This window comes from Coregonus lavaretus, assembly GCF_964263955.1.
Source record: "Coregonus lavaretus genome assembly, chromosome: 4".
Taxonomy (NCBI): domain Eukaryota; kingdom Metazoa; phylum Chordata; class Actinopteri; order Salmoniformes; family Salmonidae; genus Coregonus; species Coregonus lavaretus.
The window spans coordinates 6,188,683-6,214,514 of NC_139991.1; the positions used below are offsets into that span (position 1 = coordinate 6,188,683).

The following is a 25,832-nucleotide window of genomic DNA, read 5'->3' on the forward strand; positions in this document are numbered from 1 at the left end:
ATATATATGACAAAACACGTCAGAAATGGCCAAAGTGATAAGTGGATGCACCTACATGACTTATATCCACTATGCCCGAAAGAAAGAAAGAAAGAAAGAAAGAAAGAAAGAAAGAAAGAAAGAAAGAAAGAAAGAAAGAAAGAAAGAAAGAAAAGCTGTGAACAATCTCATCAGGACCATTTGCTTGTGCATTATCCTAGAACTACATTGAAATTAGGGGGAGATCACCAAATGCAAGAATGAAAATTATCCCTTATTATTTGAGTAGGCCTAGTGTTTTTACACTTTCAATTATGCAAATGTAAGACTAGTTGTAGGCCTACAATCATGTGACAGATTATTGTCCAGTGGCTACTGTCTTATCTTGAATGACGGGTTTGCGTCATGGGGGGCGGGGCTGTACAGAAAATAGACGAACTGAACACATTTGACGAACACGCATGTAACGGAGTCAGAAAGAAGCGTGTTACACAGGCTAATAACGACTGGTTCAAGATATACATAGCCTATATGTCAAATAGAGTTTTGTTTGTTGTCAGTAGTATTTATTTACCATTAATTAAGTGTCAGAGAAATATGTATTTCTAGCTTGCTAGCTCAGCGACGTTCATATCTGAGGGGGTCCGATTTCCCCTCTTCTTCAGAGGCATTGCGATGCCCTCTGATTTTATATCTCTACTCAGCGCGGATCTCGACCTGAATTCCCCCAAATCCCTATATTCCAAAGGTAATACATCTATTTTATGTTAAGCAGAGACTGTCCTCTTTTCTTGTCTGTGTTTTAGTTATTTTCGTTGACATACGCTGTTGTTATTCTCGTACATGTGTGTTGTGAGAGCGCTGTCGTGCTGTTTTTTCCGCCCCCGTCGGCGTGAACGCCAGCGCACCGCATCCCTCTACGTCGCTTTGGCATTGCATCTAAACAGTAGAGCTATAGCTAATGCCGTGTTCAGAACAACTGGGAACTCGGAAATATCCGAATTCAGTACATTCAAGACAACTGGGAACTCGGAAAAGACGAGCTCCGACTGGGGAAAATTTGGTTTGAAGGGTCATCCAACCCGGAATTCTAAGTTTGAAACTCAGGCATCTTCCTAGAGCACCGACTTTCCGACCTGAAGATCACTGATGTCATGATTTGACCGCGTTTTTTCCAAGTTCCCAGTTGTCTTGAAAGCACCATCAGTGCAACGTCACACGTACATCTTTTTTTTTAATTATTAGAATATTTGCTGTAACACTAAAGCTAGTTGAAGCATGTTTGTTTCCTCTATGTATTTTCGACGACTATGTCATTTAAAAAAGGCGATACATTGCCTAACATCCTGTCAATTTCATACACATGGCACATTTACCCTTTTGACCCAGTTTATTATTTGTCCCCCTTACAAAGGTGAGGACTTATTTGGCAGATCTAGCCTAATTGTTTGCATTCCTGCGGTCTAGAAAATATTAGTAGGCATTGGCCAAGTGATCTGTTATGTATTAGAGCCATGTGTAGATTTATATAAGAAAATAGAAAGTTGCCTCTTAATAATAGGCTAGTCTTATGAATGTAAGACATAATACGATTTTGATACCATTCAATGTTGCTTTATATGATATAAAGACACGTATCTGATAATGGACCAAAAGCTGCTTACCTTGATGCAATGTCAACATGTTACTGTTGTTCGTCATAAGTCAACTAGGCATTTTATTCAGCTGGTAAATGACTACACTATCTTTTTTAAAACATGTAATGATGGTAATAAAGCAATTTGTGTTTATGGTCCCATACCCTACACATATTTTTAGTGCTATCATGAGTGTGAAAGGATAAAGGCTGCCTCATTGAGGTCACAACACAAAAATGGTTAATTCCTGATACCCTATGCTGAAAGCCATTCATGTATTCAGTGGAAGTGTTTACCAACACTGTGCCAGCAGTCATTTAAATATTTAATGTTTAAACAAACACACTCATCACTCAGATGGTGATAAAAAAAAAAAAGAGGCAGATACTAGAGTACAATATAGGTAGAGGCCCTATTTTATGGTGTAGTTGTAGCTCTAAATATAATCTATTCACCATGGCCTAGTCCCACTGAACAACAGCTAAGGGAGAGTGCACTGGTTGGCTGAACAGTTTGGGGTGTCTCTGCAGCAGCATGCCAGTCCTCCTGACTGATGCAACAGCAGAGCTGAACTGGGGTTGCAGGAGATCTGCAGCAAAGAGCAGAGTCAACGAGAGGAGTGGGTTGCTGCACAGTCAAAGGTGAGAGTGTAGAATTTGAGATGTCATTAAGTATCTCACACTGTAGTTGCTTAAAGGTCATGTGCTATTTGTGTGGCAAATTGACAACCGTTTCAGAGCAACTTTTGTTTTCCAAGGGTATGATGTTATGTTGGCAATACCCAGGGCCAGGTACACTGATTCATCCTCCAAATCTCTTTTTCATATGGTTTGGCAATATGTCTCAATACAGCACTTCAACAACATATCTATAAGCCCTTTGACAAACAACAGTATTAAACATGTCCAATTTCACAGTAAAAGTGAATTGTGAAGCAAACAGCCAGTGGACTTAGGCTAGCCCATGTCTATTTTTTACTCCCTCAAATCCCCTAAAAAGTGGAAAATGCAGTCTTTATTAAAATCAGAACTTTTTTGTGACCCATTCCTGAAAACATGTTTTTAATTTCCTGAGTATACTGCAGAGATATACAGTAGGGGAAAAAAGTATTTAGTCAGCCACCAATTGTGCAAGTTCTCCCACTTAAAAATATGAGGGAGGCCTGTAATTTTCATCATAGGTACACGTCAACTATGACAGACAAAATTAGAAGAAAAAAATCCACAAAATCACATTGTAGGATTTTTAATGAATTTATTTGCAAATTATGGTGGACAATAAGTATTTGGTCAATAACAAAAGTTTCTCAATACTTTGTTATATACCCTTTGTTGGCAATGACACAGGTCAAATGTTTTCTGTAAGTCTTCACAAGGTTTTCACACACTGTTGCTGGTATTTTGGCCCATTCCTCCATGCAGATCTCCTCTAGAGCAGTGATGTTTTGGGGCTGTCGCTGGGCAACACGGACTTTCAACTCCCTCCAAAGATTTTCTATGGGGTTGAGATCTGGAGACTGGCTAGGCCACTCCAGGACCTTGAAATGCTTCTTACGAAGCCACTCCTTCGTTGCCCGGGCGGTGTGTTTGGGATCATTGTCATGCTGAAAGACCCAGCCACGTTTCATCTTCAATGCCCTTGCTGATGGAAGGAGGTTTTCACTCAAAATCTCACGATACATGGCCCCATTCATTCTTTCCTTTACACGGATCAGTCGTCCTGGTCCCTTTGCAGAAAAACAGCCCCAAAGCATGATGTTTCCACCCCCATGCTTCACAGTAGGTATGGTGTTCTTTGGATGCAACTCAGCATTCTTTGTCCTCCAAACACGACGAGTTGAGTTTTTACCAAAAAGTTCTATTTTGGTTTCATCTGACCATATGACATTCTCCCAATCCTCTTCTGGATCATCCAAATGCACTCTAGCAAACTTCAGACGGGCCTGGACATGTACTGGCTTAAGCAGGGGGACACATCTGGCACTGCAGGATTTGAGTCCCTGGCGGCGTAGTGTGTTACTGATGGTAGGCTTTGTTACTTTGGTCCCAGCTCTCTGCAGGTCATTCACTAGGTCCCCCCGTGTGGTTCTGGGATTTTTGCTCACCGTTCTTGTGATCATTTTGACCCCACGGGGTGAGATCTTGCGTGGAGCCCCAGATCGAGGGAGATTATCAGTGGTCTTGTATGTCTTCCATTTCCTAATAATTGCTCCCACAGTTGATTTCTTCAAACCAAGCTGCTTACCTATTGCAGATTCAGACTTCCCAGCCTGGTGCAGGTCTACAATTTTGTTTCTGGTGTCCTTTGACAGCTCTTTGGTCTTGGCCATAGTAGAGTTTGGAGTGTGACTGTTTGAGGTTGTGGACAGGTGTCTTTTATACTGATAACAAGTTCAAACAGGTGCCATTAATACAGGTAACGAGTGGAGGACAGAGGAGCCTCTTAAAGAAGAAGTTACAGGTCTGTGAGAGCCAGAAATCTTGCTTGTTTGTAGGTGACCAAATACTTATTTTCCACCATCATTTGCAAATAAATTCATTAAAAATCCTACAATGTGATTTACTGGATTTTTTTTCTCCTCAATTTGTCTGTCATATTTGATGTGTACCTATGATGAAAATTACAGGCCTCTCTCATCTTTTTAAGTGGGAGAACTTGCACAATTGGTGGCTGACTAAATACTTTTTTTCCCCACTGTATATTCTGTATGTAAATATACACGCATCTTTGGTTCCTAGTACAGGACCCCAGTAATCTCTGTGCAATTTAGTCCAAGATAAATTAAACTTTTATCCTGGTATCTTTATCAAACCCCTAATTACCATACAGTTACCAGCATTTTCATGCAGTCAGTCCCGAGGGTGCATGTAAGTATTCAACTTCATCACAATATTGGACAAGTAGGGACTCTGCTGGTGTAGTGTTGGACCTGCGTCCTGAGTGCCTTAGCATTTTAGAGGACTCTTCAGTCTTCATTGCCTACTTTCAAAGATAGATACTGCATAACTTAAGCTGCATGTTCCCTCAACTGAGAAAGGAGAAAAACAGTGGGTATGTTTTTCTGGTGTCTTTGGTATGTTTGTGGTTTGCTGAGGGTAACCATAAGACTGACTGTGTTTTTCATCTGAATTCACAAGAATCTGGGTAACCTAAAGTATAAAGGGATAGTTCTGTTAGGGTCTATAACAGAAGGTGCTGAAGTAAAGAAGTGGATGTGTCTGACCGTGCTGTGTAGTGCTGTTAATCCTCTACCTGGCTGGCTGCTGCCAGTGACCACAGAGGCTGCATGCCAAGAGTAATCTCTGCACAAACGATCACACTGTTTCTGTGGCTCAGATTTGCTGAGGGTAGTCTAAATGTCATAGGCCCAACAGTGTTGGAGAGGTGGCGGACTGAAGCCCAGAGGGGGTCAAAGAGCCACCCTTAATCAGTGTGACTTAAAAGCCAGCGGAGTGAAGAGTGGCGCATTCCTCAGGTGCTGTTAAGCCAGGTTTAAAGTGATGTATGAAAATGTATGCACTCACTAACTGTAAGTCGCTCTGGATAAGAGCGTCTGCTAAATGACTAAAATGTAAATGTCTTCATAAAAATTACTCAATCATCCTCTTGACTGATGTCAGGGAGTTGCTCATAAATGGGTTAACTTGAGTTGGCTTGACTTGAGGCTGTAATGGACTGCCCCATGTCAGAATATGAAAATGATTAGGCTAGGCCTAGTTTCTTCACTGAAAGTCTGCTTCTTTGAGGAGCTACAGATGGCTATCATTATAGTGGGCTCACAGGGCTATCTATTTTTCTGTTTCACTACTTTTAAGGGTGGAGTGAGTGACCGGGCATCAGCTTGGAGAAAAAAGCTATTCGTTTTGCTCTCCAGATTTATGATTCTCTAGACTGGCGGGCTCCTTACATAATCGTAATCCAAAAGAGTTTGTGCGGGCTTAGGGGAAGTTTATCCACTTTTGTAATAAGAAGGGAAAGTAGGGAATTGGAGGGAGAGAGAGCTTCCTCAATTGCTGCCCTGTAAACTTTTTGAGAGGTTGAAAACGCTAAAATTTAAATGAGACACTGTGTTTCCATTGTCTATTTTTACTCATTACCCAAATTACTCATAGTTTACTGAGTTTTACAAGCATTGACATAACAAAATGTAATGTGTCATTTTGATGGACTAGAACATATTGACACTGAAACCACTTGTATGAAAACTAATCTCTGCATCTCCAAAAAAAACAACCTGAAACATCATATTTACATAAGTATTCAGTCCCTTTACTCAGTACTTTGTTGAAGCACCTTTGACAGCAATTACAGCCTCGAGTCTTCTTGGGTATGACACCACAAGCTAGGCACACCTGTATTTGGGGAGTTTCTCCCATTCTTCTCTGCAGATCCTCTCAAGCTCTGTCAGGTTGGATGGGGAGCGTCGCTGCACAGCTATTTTCAGGTCTCTCCAGAGACGTTCGATCGGGTTCAAGTCCGGGCTCTGGCTGGGCCACTCATGGTCATTCAGAGACTTGTCCCGAAGCCACTCCTGCGTTGTCTTTGCTGTGTGCTTAGGGTCGTTGTCCTGTTGGAAGGTGAACTTTCACCCCCAGTCTTAGGTCCTGAGTGCTCTGGAGCAGGTTTTCATCAAGGATCTCTCTGTACTTGCTCCGTTCATCTTTCCCTTGATCCTCCCAGTCTCTGCCGCTGAAAACATCAATTTTGAATCTCATAGCAAAGCGTCTGAATACTTATGTACATAAGGTATTTCAGTTTTTTATTTTTAAAACATTTGCAAAAATTTCTAAACCTGTTTTCGCTTTGTCATTATGGGGTATTGTGTGTAGGTTGATGAGGGGAAGAAAATAATTTAATCCATTTTAAAACAAGGTTGTAACGTAACAATGTGGAAAAAGGGAAGGGGTCTGAATACTTTCTGAATTCACTGTATATACACAAACAGTACATATTTATTGCAGCTAAAGTAATATAAGTGAAACACTAGGATGATAAAGCAGATGTTGCTGGCAGCTGAGGCATGGTGATAAGCATTAAACAGACAGGACAGAGTGCAATGAACGTCAAATGTTCTGTTGACTCTCTCAAAACCAAATTTCTAGGCTATAAGTGGTAGTTTGTTAAATCAATTGTCAAACACCTAAATCCTTGTAGGTAGGCTACATCTGTTCCAATGTTTTTTGGCTGGTAAAAACTGTACAAGGACTTCTTTGATGGATAACGATTTTCATCCTGTTTAAGGATAGAAATGTATGTGAATTGAAACACTGACACTACATTACTTTCCTTAAACTTGTTGATTGTTTTGTATGCAATGTTTGCCTGCAGCTGAAGTTGAGTCGAAAACATGAAACATTCACAGTTGGAGCAGACAGCTGTTTTTACCTCATGGCTGCGTGAGGTTGTGTCATCATACTGTACTTTTATTTTCTGTCCTTTATAGACAGATGATGATCATATTGTGGTGTTTCCCCTCTGGCTCAGAAAGTTCTGGAGCCTCTAGGAGCACGCTCTCTAATGAGGCAGTGAATCACTGCAAACACTGCTGTGGAGATGGAGCCAAGCATATGGCCGTTTCTCTGCTGTCCTGAACCATGGCAGAATGCCCTAGAGATGAAACACTTCTATTTCTGTTACACCTCTTCTATTACATCTGTTTTTAGTCATAATTCACGTAGTCTATATGTAGATATTAAGGCAGTGAGGGATTAGGTTGCTTTTAATACATTTAATACAGCTCAGGTGGGTTTTGTAATGTGATCCGTGTACAGTACCAAAGACGTAAGAATATTTGAAACCATAGGATAAGGGCATACTTCGCTTGTCTTAGGGCTGGCAATTGCCATGGACCTCACAATATGATATCACGATACTTAGTGCCGATACGATATGTATTGAGATTAACAAGATTCTATGTGTTGTGTATTGATGTTCAAAACATTTTGCTCAATATGTGTCTGCTGCAGAGAGACGAGGGAGCATGAGATAATTAGTTTTGATCAGTCATGATAATAAAAGTGCTGAAACATGTTGGCTCAATATTTATTTAAAGAAGATTGAGAACAAGTTATAGGATGAAAAATACTGGAGTTTTGGCGCAGGTACAGCCGACTAGCGTTGGCTAATGCTACCTAGCATAATCGATACTTGGAGTCAAAGTATTGATATAATATTGTCCAAAATAATATTGCGATATGTAACTATAGATTTTTACCCCCATCACTAGCTTGCCTTGTCAAGTTGCAATGTGACAGGCATTTTATGAGAAGGTGTAACTGCCATTAGAAGTCAAATGGAATTGGTAGATTATAAGGCAAGATATTTGAAATGGCCAGCCACACAATGAAACCTTTATTCCTGAACACTCACTTCACTGTTAAGCTAACTGGTTGGCCCAATTTACAAGCCCTGTGGTTTTGGTAAGCTTAAGAGCTCAGTCCTAGAGAGCCTGGTCCCTGTCTTAATGACTGCATTTCACAGTGATGCTTTCTGTCAGTATTGATGTCTTTGTCCTACCCTGGACCACAGATCTCCCTTTGGGAGAGGCCCTCTTTATCTCTACTAAACTGGCCCACCAGAGCCCATAGGGTCAATCATTAACCATCACAAGGGGAGCGGGCTGCTTTGTGTGTAAACCTGTGCCTGCGCTCAATTCATATTGACTCTGCTATGTTAAACAAACTTGGCGGCATGCGCTTCAAAATATTTGATTGCCTTGAATGCTAATATATTTATGATGATGAAACACCAAAGACCTCAGAGGGACAACAAAGGCAGCCAGTTTTTGATTAGATTCTTGATAATAATTTGAAATGTTTGACTTTCTGATTGGAACAATGAGACTACAATACCAATCTCCTCTCTCTTTTAAAACCGATGCACAAACATTCAGTTCCACACTCCTGTGCTTGCACTTCTACCTCAAATCTGAATGGCATACACAGAGAAAGGACAGATTAGTGATCTCTCTTTTTAACCTTTGGGATTAACATGGATTTAGAGAGAGGCCGGAATCTAAAATAAAATCAGCTCTCCCACTCTTTTTCTGCACTACACAATTTCATTTAGCCTAATCACAGCAGTTGACGGTGTCAGTTTCACAGTACTACCCAGGCACACTTTTGAAACATGCCCTAAAGCCTTCTGTTGATGTTGTGCAGAATAAGGCCTAGGTTCTAATTTCTCAGACCTGTCCTTATGAAATGATCTCCTTGTTCACTGGATGGTTGCTTGTGTTTTTATTAATGGTATTAGGAGGCTCTAAAGTCTAAAAAAATATATATTGTTTTGCGTTTCAAGAGGTACAGAAGGTGTTTTCCTCTCAAACACCAGGTTATAATAAGCCATGCAGGGTATAGTAGGAGAATGCCAGCTGGGGGGCTATAGGTAAAAGGGTCACAGAGGGCTGTTACAGGGCCATCCGTGTCAGTGAGTTAGGCTATAAGGATCTACAGTGGGTTAGTTAAGGGCATGTGTAAGGTAACAGTATCTTTCTGCCAAAGTGGATGCCTGTCTCAATGCCTAATTACATGTAGATAAATCCGCTGGATTTGGTTTTGAAGAACCATCATATGATTTAGTCTCTTTAGGCGTAGACTACTGCTTTAGGAATATTGTCATAAACTAGGCTAAATCGTTTAATACTGTACAGTGCCTTTGGAAAGTATTGACCCCTTGACTTTTTCCACATTTTATTAGGTTACAGCCTTATTCTAAAATTGATCAAACTGTTTTTTCCCCTCATCAATCTACACACAATACCCCATAATGAGAAAGCGAAAACTGGTTTTTATAAATTTTTCCTAATTTATAAAAAAAAAGATTATGGAAATATCACAGGTTGGATGGGGAGCGTTGCTGCACAGCTATTTTCAGGTCTCTCCAGAGATGTTCGATCGGGTTCAAGTCCGGGCTCTGGCTGGGCCACTCAAGGACATTCAGGGACTTGTCCCGAAGCCATTCCTGTGTTGTCATGGCTGTGTGCTTAGGGTTGTTGTCCTGTTGGAAGGTGAACCTTCGCCCCAGTCTGAGGTCTGGAGCAGGTTTTCATCAAGGATCTCTCTGTACTTTGCTCCATTCATCTTTGCCTCGATCCTGAAAAACATCCCCACAGCATGATGCTGCCACCACCATGCTTCACCGTAGGGATGGTGCCAGGTTTCCTCCAGACATGACACTTGTCATTCAGGCCAAAGAGTTCAATCTTGGTTTCATCAGACCAGATAATCTTGTTTCTCATGGTCTGAGAGTCTTTAGGTGCCTTTTGGCAAACTCCAAGAGGGCTGTCATGTGCCTTATACTGAGGAGTGGCTTCCGTCTGGCCACTCTACCATAAAGGCCTAATTGGTGGAGTGCTGCAGAGATGGTTGTCCTTCTGGAAGGTTCTCCCACCTCCACTGAGGAACTCTAGAGCTCTATCAGAGTGACTATCGGGTTCTTGGTCACCTCCCTGACCAAGGCCCTTCTCCCCCGATTGCTCAGTTTGGCCGGGCGGCCAGCTCTAGGAATAGTCTTGGTGGTTCCAAACTTCTTCCATTTAAGAATGATGGAGGCCACTGTGTTCTTGGGGACCTTCAATGCTGCAGAAATGTTATTGGTACCCTTCCCCAGATCTGTGCCTCGACACAATCTTGTCTCGGAGCTCTACAGACAATTCCTTCGACTTCATGGCTTTGTTTTTGCGCTGACATGCACTGTCAACTGTGGGACGTTATATAGACAGGAGTGTGCCTTTCCAAATTATGTCCAATGAATTGAATTTACCACAGGTGGACTCCAAGTTGTAGAAACATCTGAAGGATGGTCAATGGTAAACAGGATGCACCTGAGCTCAATTTCGAGTCTCATAGCAAAGGGTCTGAATACTTATGTAAATATGGTATTTATTTTTTATTTGTAATACATTTGCAAACATTTCTATAAACCTGTTTTCGCTTTGTCATTATGGGGTATTGTGTGTAGATTGCTGAGGAAATTGAGGCTGTAACGTAACAAAATGTGAATGAGACTATTAATGAATGGATTGTTTTGGTTTTGTATCCAAAGGCTATTGGTATTATTCATGTACAGAGATAGGCCTACTTTACAGTGTGGTCTGGACATTTTGAAATATGGCTGGTATTTTTCAGTCCATTTCTTTCTCTAGGATTAGCTTAATCCAGAACTATTTAAAAAAAATCATGGTCAATAAAGTTGCGGTGTACTTTAGGCAAAAGGAATGTTCAATGTCAAACTATATCTTAGGCCCTAGTCTTTTTTTATCTATGGGTCTGGATCTCTCTTTGTTGTGAATCCATCGAGTGGTTACCAAAATGCTCTGTTATTTCTGAGTCGCTCATTGCTGATATGCTTGTCTGCATATTGAAAGCTGTATGTCACCACCAACATGGAAGGAAATGGGTCGGCATCGCGTCCGCTGTGTTGACATGGCTGAGAGTGGTAGTCCTTTCTCTTGGTTCAAAGAGCAAATACAGATGACAGTTACAGGTGTGGGATCTTAATTTGACCTGTATTGCCACAGCAAAATAGTCCTGCAGCAAAAGGATTTGAACGTTTAGTCCATAATGTTGCTTGATCAGTGGTTAGGCTATTAGCTGGTCAATATGAGGCTACATGAAACGTGGAATACTGTTAATTTAACTTTGTGTTAGTGTGGGTTTTCAGTGAATTTCTGTAAATCATAATCTGCATTTCCTGCGGCGCAAGAAAATTCTCAGCAACAAAAGTGTGATCAAATTAAAATCCTTCATCTATATGTGAAAACAACACGATTTCTGGTAAATGATAGGTTGACCAAAAGCCTACTTTTTTTCACCCAATGTTATTGTTTGAACTATGTATTGGGTCTGGGGCCAACATGCTTAACAGGTTCTTAAATGCTTCTTATGCTCTCAGCGTACAATGTTGTCAATGAACAAGAGCTGTCAACACTAGCTGAGTTATTACAGCGGTGTATGCAAAAAAGTGAGCGGACTTGTTTTGAGCAATGAAATTTGATCGCACAGTCCTCTCCCCCTCAACACACTAGCCTACTTCAAACCAGGCTGTACATTAAGGCTTCACTGATGGATCTTAAATCCATGTTATGACGCAACAGCAGGGCCAGCAGGTTTCTAGCTTTTTGGGGGCCCTAAACGATATTTGGTTGGGGAGGCCCTGCCACCTCGCGGGCAAAACATATTTTAGTGCCCCCCCTCTTGGCGGTGGAGAGAGAATTGAAGCTTTAAAGTTAATGTCAAGCAATTCTACACATTTTGCCATGGGGCATAGAGATGTTCTGCATTTCTAAAACGAAATCCATGGGGCAGAGAGAACATTTAGCAGTTTAAAAACTAATTTCATGCAATTCTAGTCATTTTGCCATGGGGGTTGAAAGAAAAAATTGTAGTTTTAAAGCTGATTTCCTGCAGTTCCTACACATTTTGCCATGACTTATGCCATGTTCATATGATATCTGAGAGAGAGTGAATATCAAAATCAGTGGGGGCCCCCTAGAGGTCAAGACCCCTGGGCATGTGCCTTGAGTGCCCAGTCACTAATTCATGATTACTACAAGGTTTAGATCGCTGGTTAGACTAACTTACCTAGCAGTCTATAAACTATTAGCTGACATGGGCTTATTGACTGACTGACATGACGAGGAATACTTCCTTCCTTTTTGGTTGGGGGCCCCATATCGGCCGCGGGGCCCTAAGCGGCCACTTATGCATAGAAACAGCACTGCTTTCCCCCATAACTTCCTTTTTAGAAACACTCAGGAGGTTAATGGTTAACACTAACCAAACCTCAGTAAAAATAGGTAATATGCCTCAGGTCGAAAAATTACCTCTTCCAGTATTTACCGTGACTTTGTTTCAGCTCTAACCATTCTATGCATGAGCAGTTTAACCTCCTAGCACCCCTAGCAACAGTCACTGATAATAACATCAACACTTGTCATTTCACCTTGCAAGGTTGTGTAGTGGTTATCATCACTCTTGTTCTCATATCAAATTGACAGATTTCTGACGGTATTATGCTATGAGGGTTTCATTAATCAATGTTTAAAATGACTGCAGAACACTGTAGGCAGTGTCATAGACACCCTGATCATAATTTGGCAAGGGAATACTAGGTCAGATGAGCGTGAGAAAATATGTAGAGCAAAAGCCACAATAGTTGCAGGGCTACAGTCTTTATAAAGCATGTCAAGAGGTTGGCAATACAACAAGGCCAGTTGGTTAATGCCTACCTTTCTCAAAACATCAGTATCCCATAATGATCGACACACCAGTCCCTGTTGTTGGATGGTTTGTATTAATACAATCATAGTCACTGCTGTGAATTGAGTGCCTCGCCTCATTGAGTTTTTAAAAGCGTGGCTTTTATCAGTACTGTTAAATGCCATTTGTGATTTAGTGAACATCAAGACTATGGTCTCATGTGACTCTAATTGATTACATAGGGCTCTTATTTCAGAAACCCTGTTTTAGGAGCTACTGGAAGGATGCCCAGATCAGTTGTCTGTTGGGGACAATTCAAGAATGACACAATCGTGCAGGAAGAATGACACATCGGGCGGCAGGTAGCCTAGCATTTAGAGAGGCGAGCCAGTAACCGGAGGGTTGCCCATTTGAATCCCGGGTCTGACAGGGAAAAAATCTGCCTGAAAGTGAGCCAGGCAATTGGAGGGTTGTTGGTATCCTAGATGCCATTGCCTACCGTTGTGTCCTTGAGCAAGGCACTTAACCCCCCACAACAACTGCTCCACGGGCGCACAGTGTGACAGCCCCCCTGCTCCAACCTCTCCAACCTGTATGTGTCTTTTGGAGGGGTTGGGATAAAGCAGAAGTCACATTTCTGTTAGACCTTCTGTACAATTGACAAATAAAGTTATCTTAATCTTGTGCCAAATGATGTGCACGTTCCCCAGTTGTAGCTTATTTTTGGAAATCAGAACATGACACTATTTGATTTCAGCTACTGCCAGTAACTATAAAGAAATAAATGTGGGCCTTATATAGGCCTACAGTGGCGGCTCCTGAAAAAATTCTCAGGGGGGGCAATTTTTCTGATGATTTAGGTGACCTACACACATTTTAAAAAAGATATGTCCAGCAACAACATGAAGACAGGGGCAGCATATAAGTCAATACCAGAAGCATTTATTGACTGATCTCAAAAGTGTTGGCTTACCAGGGTTGGTGGAGCCCTCAGTTTCATCTTTGCCTCGCAAAGCTAACTCAAACACTCCGCAAAACTTCACACACTGGATTAGCCGGCTGAGGATGTGGCGGTTCTTGCTAATGTCGTAGTAAATATATTTGTTATAGTGAATATGGAATATGATATGTTGAGTAAAATGTTGTGCTAAGATCTATTTAGGTCAGGAGCTGGTTATAAGTTCTGTTCCTATCCAATAACAATGGACAAAAGGGTCCTATCTTGTCAGCCTTGTCAGCAGGTGGCCAAGGACAACACCCACGCCATAGGCCTCTCAGTTCTTCCAACTCACGAGTTCTTGCTCTGAGGACACACACACACACACACACAAACACACACACACACACATCATCACTGTTAAACACACACACACACACACACACACACACACACATCATCACTGTTAAACACACACACACACACACACACACACAAAAATCCCCTCTCTTAGGCTGAACATTTGAAGACAGAGAACCCGACTCAGAGCCAATGCAACAGTGACACTAGCCTGGAGGTGACCTCGCCCAACTCATCAGGACCAATCAGAAGATCAGAACTACTAGATTCAACCTACTTCATTTATTGCATAAAATGTCTGCACACAATGAAACATTGTCTTCAGATAACGAACGGGTCCGTGCACGCGATTCCAGATATCTTTACCTCTGAATAAACTGCCTTTATTATACCATATCCACCCTGTCCAAAGTCTCTACTTGGTCTCAGTTCTCCAGTAAACTTGTGATTATCAACACTAACCTCATCGTTGTGGCGGCGGACAGCTAGCCTGTATCCCTCATCCAGTTGAGTGGCAATGTTCACTCCCCAAAGCAGACAATCTCAAACAGCTATCCATGTGGGTCTTTGACAGCTCATGTTTCTTAATCTTTCCTGAAAGATGGTGCATGTCCGTTACACACCAGTCGCTGTCCAAGCGGTGCTGTCTGCCGTGCCGCCTTCAGGGTGAAAGAGTAAGTAGGGGGTAGCAGAAGACTGCATTAGCTACATCGCAGCCTGCTAGCCAGGTTTTTCGTTCGTACTAATTTTTGGAAAATCCTCGGGTGTAGGACTTTCCGCCTTTAGTAGAAACCTGTTGAATTATTAAATTTGGTCTGGGAGGTCCTAATTGTTTCGTTGCCAATTTATCTTGATTTGTTCGCCGACAAAAAGTAACTTATTTCAAAGAGACAATCGAGTTGCACTGAACGCTATAGCAATCTTACCAGTAGTACGTGAATTGATTGACGCTGCTACCCGCTCTTTTCTTAGTTACGTTCATGGTTACGTTACGTATGACGAAAGCGCGTAAGTGCAAGCCCTCAGAAACCCATAGAGATTGTATTGAAAGCTCTGATATTTGAAAAAAATAGATTTTACATGGGAGTCTATGAGAGACTTCTGGGCGATTTTCAACCTGACTGAAATCGCCCCAAAAGGGGGGGGGGGCCATTTGAAGCACGACTTTAGCCTGATTGGACATTTAGTGGCAGATCAGACGTCTAGATTACAACACTGATAACTACTGTTGCCGTGATATAATTGATTAGAAAAAAAATCCCTTCCTTTTCCCGTTTGGCAGTGCGTCGCCCATATCGCCCTATTGAACACACCGCCCCTGTAGGCCTATGCACTTAACAGCAGTCTCTGACCAAATAGGGCCTTAAATTGGGCGATACGAATGCCCAGTCTCAACACTGTCCCTTGGCTTTTGTCTCAGAGACAGATCCTACTGTATACAGTGATACTCTGTGCCCACAGTTGAACTCCGGTGGTAGACTAATTCTCACGTTTTCAGTATTTCATAAATCTCGTGTTGACAGATGAACGTAACATAAATGGTAGTAGCAGCTGTCCGACTAAAGCCTGTTGCATGCTTCCCTATCGAAACTTTCTGCGGATATATTATGACAAAATTCGGTGAAGTTTTGGTGTTTGGCAGGTTTTTTTTTCATCTGTTCACGCGCACAAAAAATGTTCTTGAGGCAAGTCGAAGTTCGGTAGCCGAAGTCTGCTCCACTTCGTCAGTGATTGGTCAACAGTACTACTCCTAGTAGGAGTGGGAACTATGGACAGGATTTTTCAATAAAGTGTTTGTTGTCATTGAACGAGAGACAACTAGTTTTCATGCCAATTTTGTTCACTTAAGAAATACTCCACCAAACATCTTAGCTAGATGTGAAATTGCACAACTAAGACCTCCTTTGCAAAAACTTCAAAATGAATGACAGATTTCTTGATTCATCTTAGATTAATTATTTTGAGGAAGTGTTACTGGGTATGTTGTTGCTACAGCATCTCAAGAGGGACAAACAATAATATTGCCGCTTTTTTCTAATTTTTCAAGCTAAGGTCTTTTTAAGGGATCATGCGAGGCACAGACGTTCACTTCGCCTAGCCGAGTTCTGCTAGGAGCAAACTGAACCTAGTATGCGGACGCCTTTACGAGGAGCTTTCAGGTACACAGATTTTTTGTCACTGGTCATTTGGACAAATCACGATTTAGCAGGTCCTCGCATCTTTCGAATTTCAGAAGGGGAAGAGATATTTGGCCTGTAAACTTGCCCCAAACTGTCTGAGAGTTTATGTTTAGAGGGGTGGAGACTTTGCTAGTCTCATTACTACATTATCGAACACGTCTCTCCCTATAACCTAATCGATCATCTGACGCAATTACGCAAGGTTTTAGTTCTGGGTGTCCGAGGTTAGTGTTCTATTAAATCCTCTCTGGCCACAGGTGCTGTACCAGTGAGAGGTGGGAGAGGTTGGCTGTGGCGCCCTCTGCTCTCGCTGTGCCTCTCCCTCGTAGGAGACTGATTTGTGACACCTTTCTGTGAAAACCCAAAAGCGTCTCCGAGCTCTGATCCCTCTGATGTTTCTACCCAGAGCGAAATGCACACTTTTTTTATGTCAACAAAGATGTTAAATATTTAGAGGGCTAAATCATAGCTGCTAGGAGCTTTTCCATTGGCAGATGAGGAGACAAGGTCAGGTTTCAGTGTAGGCTTACAGCTCTGGTAGTCCCGCCTGAACGAGCATGGCTCCTTATGTGGACTTCGTGACATGTCTGCCCTACTTGGATCCACCGCTAATGAGTATTGTTCATCAATCTTAACCAAAGGACATAAGCCTTTTCCTCTTGTGGTAGTTTTCAGATAACCCCTTGCTCTTTAGTGCTATTTAAAGTCCTGTTCCTGATTTGTGATTCTTGTTAAAGCTGTCTCTCTCTCCTCTCTCTTCTCCTCTCTCTTCTCCCTCTCTGCTCCTGCCATTGCCACACCCACATGTGCTCTGTGTCAGAGAGCTTGCCCAACGGCAGATTATTATACACAAAAGGTATGTCAAGGGCTTCGGCAATGCTGTGTGACTTCACAGGGGGGTATAAAGAGACAAACATTCCAGCGCACCATAACGCTTGTGCAATCTCAATTTCCTGTGTTTTCATTCCTTTTTCCTGAGTTACCTGTTAATTCCCAGGGAGATGGGGGGCAGAAAGAATGGCACCTTTGGAGTGACAGTGTCCTATTTTTCCCCCTAACATCCTGTCGTTAAAAAAAAACATATATTTGACGTTTTATGTAAGTAGCTTAGCTACCCCTCTTAAGTCTCAATAACTTGAAATTGGGAGCATAATAAGGTTCACTTTCACTGAAGTACAGTTAGTTATCACTTTACCTTCGCAGAACTGCCTCTTAGTCACAGCCTGATAAATTATGAAATGTTAGAAGGGTTTTGGTGAATGGGAAAACCAGATGTCATCATCAGGTATGACGGTGCCCCACTGCCAAGCTCTGAACTGGATGGAACCAGCTTCTGGTTAGAGATAGGAATGATGACATTTTATCTCAGGCCCTCTGTCAGGATCTGCTTGATGGCATTGTATCCTGTTTAATCAATCTGTGTTGCAATAAATTGGGCGACTACCTTTCTCAAAACTTATCTGGAACAGCATTCATTGTCCTTCATCGTTTTGAATCCCCCTCAATACATTAGCAACAAAACAATTCTGCTGAACTAAATTATATAGCCGAATTAATTTTGTTATTCTCAGGATAACACCCTCGCCTACAAACATTGCAAACTGGGTTGCTATCAATTACCGTAATTTTCGGACTATAAGCCGCGCCTTTTTTCCCATTTTTCGACCCTGCGGCTTATATAACGGTGCGGCTAATCTATGGATTTTTACAGCTAACGGCCACTAGAAGACCTCCTAAATCTATGGATTTTACAGGTTACAGTCCACCAACTTTAACTCTATGGGCTCTATGACCGGTCCGCGCCCCCCACCTTTAAGCGGCGGGCTCCAGCAGGAAAAGCTGGAGGCCGGAAAAGAGTGAGACAGGTAGCGCGCAAAAGTAAAAGTGAAACCGAGAGTGGTACGAGAGACAGAACGAGAGACAGAACGAGAGCAAGACAGACAGACATTACGAGAGCGAGACAGTTTGTGCAAAGGAAGTTTTCATGCACAAACCCTCATTATGGAAAACAAACGTAGAAATGCATATGATGCAGCTTTTAAGTTAAAGGCAGTCAATCTGGCTGTAAAAGAAGGAAATAGAGCTGCTGCACGTAGCCTTGGCATCAATGAGTCAATGGTGAGACGTTGGAGACGCCAGCGGGAAGAACTGTCTCAATGCAAAAAGTCAAAAAAAGCTTTCATATGGTAATTCAACATTAAAACACCTGCGGCTTATAGTCCAGTGCGGCTTATATATGTACACATCATTCAATTTAGCTGCTGCGGCTTATACTCCGGTGCGCCTTATAGTGCGGAAAATACGGTATTTATTTGTTGTGGTGTTGGCTTGTACCATTGCTGTGATAATAGCTTCATTCTCCCATGGTTATTTATAATTAATCAGCAGACATTCTAAAGCCTTAATTAGATTTAGTTCCAAATCCTCTTGGGTGATTAATATACTGTAGGTGTGGTCTTAGTCTGGCTGGGAGAGGTGAGACTGAAGAACAAATTAGCACTGCTGTGCAGCACTGGCCAGGGCAAAGACTGCTACCACCACACACAGCCCTCCATGCAGCCCAATCATGGTCCAACTGAAGAATCCAATCAGGAATGTGGTCAATGTGTACAGCAAGGCTATCTCATCATGGGTTAAATTATAAAAATAGGTAAATACACAGTTGGTTTTATTTTGGTTGTTCTGACTGCTGTTGCTGCAGTCCTTCATAGTGCTCTGCTCAGTAATAACCTATGTTATATTCAGGTTTATCGATTTTTCTAAATGCATCAACGACCTCCCTCCCCAACCCCCATGTAGGGGGAGCCTCAAGGCCAAAACAACCCTTCCTAACATAAATTGTTAATGCCAAATATTTTATCAGCTTATTGCTACATTCTTATCAGCAGAGTCAACATGCGCTCGTAGCAAAATCAAGAGCAAATCCACAAAGGTTCCAAATTTGTAGCCTTGTGACGCCGCAGGCTATTTTTAAGCATGTTACTAATAACTCTCCTGGGCTTTATAGATGGATGGTAGGAGAGGAGTCTCTGATTCCCCATGCTCTACAGAGCTGACGTTTGACTGTGGATTTCATGGGCTGCTGGGTAAATGGTTTGAAGTCTTTCATAGTTCTCCTATGTCAACATGGCTGGTACTGATAGAACCTCAACTACTAACCATTGTTCATCAATCATTCACTTGGGAAGAGATGCATTTTTCTCCTTCATATGATCCTGGCTATAAATAGTAGGGCCGGGACAATAACAGTATTGCAATATTTTTTCCATGACAAAAATGAAACCATGAAGCAGACCTAACTATTTGGTCCTTTAAAAAACTGCTGTATGTAAAATATTGTGTGCTATAGCTTGGAAAATAAATAAATGTGACTCTGGATGACAACATAATGATGTTTGTTTCCAACATTAGGGCTGTTTTCCTAAAGCAGTTAAATCTGCTTTGTGTTTTGTTTCCTTGCCACGATGCTAATGAGTATTGCGATACTGGTATCGTCCCGGCCCTAGTACATAGTATTGCCCTTTTGTCTTTTAACCAAATCAAAATCTAATCAAATTGGATTTGTCACGTATAGAGTTTACAGCAGGTATACAAGGTGAAGCGAAATGCTTATGTGCTAGCTCCACTGAGGTATAAATGAACTAGAGACTGCCTCCAAGATGGCCGACTGTTGTTTTCAACTTAATCTACTTGCGTTTGCATACACCGTTCCGTGGTTGCTGCCATCTTTCTAACTGGGACTACTCCACCTGTGCATTAGCACTCTGTGTGCACTGGACAGACAGCAGTATCGCGCGAACCTGCTCCGGGAACTATGTCAGAGCACATGGGCAGCTAAACAAGACAACCGGTACTTCCCCTGGTTAGCTGGGGTCATGACCTCAGACCAAGAATATAAAATGTTAATAACTTCTGCTGTGAGTGATGGAAAAACAATCGGCCTCAGCGACAATTATTTGAATAATTTTGTGCATAAAGGTGATGACTAAAGTTTCTTATTAGGAATTTTCTAATTTGACTTCTCTATGGGGCTGTCTTTCTTGGCTGTGATTCAGTTAAACTGCAATACCGACGCAATACTGTAGGTGAAGTCAAAAGCGTGCTTCCAGACCGGAACCCTGGCCTCTTGATTAGCTCCCTCAACAATGCAGTACATCAGTCAATAACAATAATACTGAAAAAATAACAAGTAATATAATTAATAAGAGAGGTAGTATGCATACTGGACTGTATTATACTGTATTTATACATATAGAGTGGATAGTGTCTTGGTCACGCAGTGGAATAAATATTATATAGTAGAACAGCAGTGTTGTGTGTGTGAACAGCAGTGTTGGGTGATAATATTGGACCTCACGATACAATATTATCATGATATTTAGGTGCGGATACGAAATGTTGCGGTTCTCTCTATTCTATTGCAATTCGATATTTACATTTTATTGCTGTTCTATGTTATAAACGTATTGCTCACCATATGTTTTCTGCAGCGGGACAAGAGAGAGCCATGAGAAAACGGGTTTTGATCACTCATGGAAATAAAAGTGCTGAAAACAAATTGGCTCCCTATTTAAAAAGAAGATGGAGAACAAGCCATGAAGGAAAAATACTGGAACTTTGGTGCAATTAGCACAAAAAAATATTGCGATATTGTCAAAACGATACGATATATCGTCCAAAATGATATCCCGATATGTAACTAACCATTTTTTTCATCACTAGTCAGTGCATCTAATCTCTAAGGTGCGGATAGTCTCTGAGGTAAATGAACTCTAATTTCAGTGTTGTATGGCTGGTTGTTTTTCTGGTTGTCCTGTTTGGGAGGCTGAGAAGCTAAAAGCTCTGAGTGTAGCCCTGGCTTGGTGATGTCATGCAGTGAGTGTGTTTGTGCGTGCTGAGTGACCACAGGCCTCCTTGTTGCCTAAGCATGGTTTTCCCACTGGCTGGAGAAATGCCTATGTTGGCACACTAAGCTCACTGTGAAGCAGCGTCCTTGTGATAATGGGGGAGTGGGGGAATGGCAGTCCTGTGATTTGTGTCCTATGAATGAGACGGGCAGTAACAAGATGGATATAAGCAGATGTACCCTATTGTGACTGACAGCCCACACCTGATGGTATGCAAGGCCTGGTTCAGTAAACACATCCCGTTTGTGGGTGTATGCAGAGGGCTGGCTTGTGTAAATAGCTTGAATTCCACAGCTTTCTGAAGTCTTCCTTTCATCTTATCCCAGTGTCTGTTTCTCCTCTCTGAAGCCACTGGTAAACACAGCACAGACAGACCAGGGTTTCCGTTAGGAAAAAGTGGCGCAGGACATTTGAATGGCAGCATGTTAATTTACCGGACATTTGAGAAATGTACCGGGTCCATATGCATTGGGTGCGTAACCTGATTATGGCGTCCACCCACAGTGCTCAGAATGACAGAAATCACATTTAGATTATGGTAAATTAATCTTAACAGAACTAGAGATATATCGGGCCGATATTGGCCTTTTCTATTCTATCAGCTATCGGCCCTTCTCTATCGGCCTTGCCGATAGTGCCTCTACATAGCAAAGCTTCCGCTATGCGAGCCACCACTCATCGCCTGAGCCACGAGCACTGCACAATGCCGAGGAATGTCTAGCTGGGAAAATCATCATCAACAGCAAGCTAGCTCATTCTCCAACAGAAAGGTGCAGTATTGAGAAATGGATGAATTGACAAAGTGACCAAAATTGAATTCCTGTTGTTTAGTTAGCGAATTCACTAATAAGGCTTTTGTCGACGTGCCCGGACATGCATGCAATAAGCAAGCTAGCTAAGCAGATAGCTATGTGACCTGTTAGCAAAGATTACGATAAATGACCCTTTCGTATGTCGTGTTGGCTAGCTAGCTATTATTAGCTACTATGCTAGCTAGCTGGCTAGATAAACATGGTGCTAAGATATCAGATAACATTAGCTAGCTATGATGGCTATTAGCCTATATGATGTCCTTCCATGCAGGCGTGACATGCTGGAGTGGTGCTTCTATGCAAATGTTGTTGATCAGTAGGCTAATATAAGTCCCAAATAGAAGGCAAACAGATTGTCATCTGTAGCACTATAGACTCCACTGATCAGCCAAAACAAGCTCAATAACTCAATGCATGCACACACTCTAATTGAATATGCATTCACATGTATTGTGAGTAGGGCTATGCCATCTTAATATACCCAGTTTATCAGGAGATTTACCTTTCAAATAAAATTATGTTATGTAGTTATTGTTGTGCCTCCTCCCAAACATTGGACTGCAACTGGGCTCAAATTGTCACTCATTAAGTAATTTATTTGAGCTGGAGGTGTCAGTCTAAGTTAGGTAGGCCTATTTCACCAACCCTATCAGAGATATAGTGAGCTTTTTTTAACATTCTCAGAGTTGGTTTTGAATCTTCCAAGATTGATAATTAAATTATCTAACATGCTCCAACAACATCGTTCCAAGTAGTACGGTGGTTTGAATATACAGAGAAAATGGAGAATCCTCATCTTGTTATTTGTGATCAAATTCACCTAAGCTACGAAACAGCCGGCCAACGTCGGAGGAAGTGGACTGGAGGCTCAGGGTATAGGCCCCTGTGTTGTTAGTCACACATTGTGTTTGTTTTGTCTTTCAGGTGGTTGATTCCTCTCTGTCTCTGTGTGAAGAATAGATCTGCTCTGGGATTCAATTCCATGGAGAGCAATGCCGTAAAACATTAATCAGTAGATGGCTTAGGTGACAGGACCTGGCACTTGCCATGCATTAGGAAGTAGGTGAGAAGACCAGACCTGCTCTATTGGATTAAAGAAGCCATTACGTTTTTTTCTCAGGTACTGAGAGATTGTGGCTGGTCGCTCTCATTTGCATTTGGTTTCCAGTGTTCAGGTACCCTAGATGGAGATATGAATGTTCCTTTGGTTATGCACAGATAGAGACCCCAGTTCAGCTGTGTGGTGGGGCAGTGTATTGGGAACCTGTAGGAGTTTCTTCTGTGTCTGTGACTGGAACTGTGTGTTGGAGAGAACATCAAGTAATAGTTGTGTCTATCTGTTGTGCTTTTATCCAAACTGGAGGTGTGCTGGTGACCACGTCTATAATGATGTCACTGGGCCGTGTGGTCCTTGCTTACACCGCTATTTGGGCAGTGGGCACAGCAGCAAGAGATGAGGGTTGATGACTGTATGGTGACACTGATAATGTGCAAGCCTGATGATTGAGCTTGCCCCCTAGATGTCAACACATGGAGGACGTGAACATTTGCATTCCTGATACCAGAGCTGGCGACCCCTCATATAATTGTTCTCCACCACCCCTCCAGTTTTCCCGGAGAGCGTGAAAGGGGACAGATTTGCTGTTGGGTGATACCGTGGAAGCATTTTATCACTCCACCCCTTAGTTGTCAGGCTCATTTGAATCATGCCTCTGTTAGGTTGGCCAAATTGAGACTCAAGGGCATGGCAACAGTTATGATTGTCACAGTTGCCTTTGGGAAAACCTTTTTCATGTGGCTTGAGTGGACTCTAGCTGATATAGGTAACTGTTGGGTGTGAGAATCACAGTGTACAGGTTAGGCTTACTTGTCAAATAACTTTTGTTTCTCTTTACCGATTTTGGTTGACATTTCTGTGGTGAAAACTATTAGCACCTCTTTTTTGTCGCAACAATTTCACCATGTTTCAGTCATACATTTTATCAAGCCGCATGGATGGCAACATCTTCCTTCCTGTTGAACAAATCTGAGACAACGCTTTTGACCTCATCATTCAACATTCATCACTCAATATCATATTTTTCTGTGTCAATGTTTTACAAAGTAGGTGGGCCATATGTGAATTGTGCTTCAATGGTTTGTATTGGTTTGCCGTTAGGAGTGCATTTTGCGAAGATGTTGAGTTCTCCTTCTGGGCTCATACCAGAGTAGCACCTGATTTGAATATAGAATTGATGGCTGCCCAGATCCTTTGACAGCTTTAGATGTCAGGGGAGGTCATGGGTGGCATTTAAAGATAACATATTTTTTTTCATTGCTTACTGAGCTGATTCTGCAGTATTTACAGTAACTCTGGCAGTTGTTGAAATATCCACCTGTAATGGTAGGTTAACTTCTTTATTTTGGCGTTTGTATTTACGGAAATACACTACCGGTCAAACGTTTTAAACACCTACTCATTCAAGGGTTTTTCTTTATTTTTACTATTTTCTACAATGTAGAATAATAGTGAAGACATCAAAACTATGAAACAACACATGGAATCATGTAGTAACCAAAAAAGTGTTAAATCAAAATATATTTTATAGTTGAGATTCTTCAAATAGCCACCCTTTGCCTTGATGACAGCTTTGCACACTCTCAGCTTCATGAGGTAGTCACCTGGAATGCATTTCAATTAACAGGTGTGACTTCTTAAAAGTTCATTTGTGGAATTTCTTTCCTTCTTAATGCATTTGAGCCAATCAGTTGTGTTGTGACAAGGTAGGGGGGTATACAGAAGATAGCCCTATTTGGTAAAAGACCAAGTCCATATTATGGCAAGAACAGCTCAAATAAGCAAAGAGAAACAACAGTCCATCATTACTTTAAGACATGAAGGTCAGTCAATACGGAACATTTCAAGAACTTTGAACGTTTCTTCAAGTGCAGTCGCAAAAACCATCAAGCGCTATGATGAAACTGGCTCTCATGAGGACCGCCACAGGAATGGAATACCCAGAGTTACCTCTGCTGCAGAGGATAAGTTCATTAGAGTTACCAGCCTCAGAAATTGCAGCCCAAATAAATGCTTCACAAAGTTCAAGTAACAGACACATCTCAACATCAACTGTTCAGAGGAGACTGTGTGAATCAGGCCTTCATGGTCGAATTGCTGCAAAGAAACCACTACTAAAGGACACCAATAAGAAGAAGAGACTTGCTTGGGCTAAGAAAAACAAGCAATGGACATTAGACCGGTGGAAATTTGTCCTTTGGTCTGGAGTGCAAATTTGAGATTTTTGGTTCCAACCGCTGTGTCTTTTGTGAGACGCGGTGTGGGTGAACGGATGATCTCTGCATATGTATTTCCCACCGTAAAGCATGGAGGAGGAGGTGTTATGGTGTGGGGGGGCTTTGCTGGTGACACTGTCTGTGATTTATTTAGAATTCTAGGCACACTTAACCAGCATGGCTACCACAGCATTCTGCAGCGATACGCCATCCCATCTGGTTTGGGCTTAGTGGGACTATAATTTGTTTTTCAACAGGACAATGACCCAGGCTGTGTAAGGGCTATTTTACCAAGAAGGAGAGTGTTGGAGTGCTGCATCAGATGATCTGGCCTCCGCAATCCCCCGACCTCAACCAAATTTAGATGGTCTGGGATGAGTCGGACTGCAGAGTGAAGGAAAAGCAGCCAACAAGTGCACAGCATATGTGAGAACTCCTTCAAGATTGTTGGAAAAGCATTCCAGGTGAAGCTGGTTGAGAGAATACCAAGAGTGTGCAAAGCTGTCATCAAGGCAAAGGGTGGCTATTTGAAGAATCTCAAATATA

At 42.0% G+C, this 25,832-nt stretch overlaps 1 protein-coding gene across 1 annotated transcript in view; it reads left to right on the top strand.

The window, feature by feature from the left end:
• Positions 1-425: 425 nt before the first annotated feature.
• Positions 426-25,832, top strand: part of LOC311128272 (nuclear factor of activated T-cells 5-like) — a 59,545-nt gene continuing 34,138 nt past the window's right edge. The window contains exon 1 of the mRNA XM_084160329.1: positions 426-727. Coding sequence (XP_084016455.1) covers positions 655-727 — 73 coding nt within the window. The 5' untranslated portion in view covers positions 426-654. The remainder of the gene's footprint in view (positions 728-25,832) is intronic.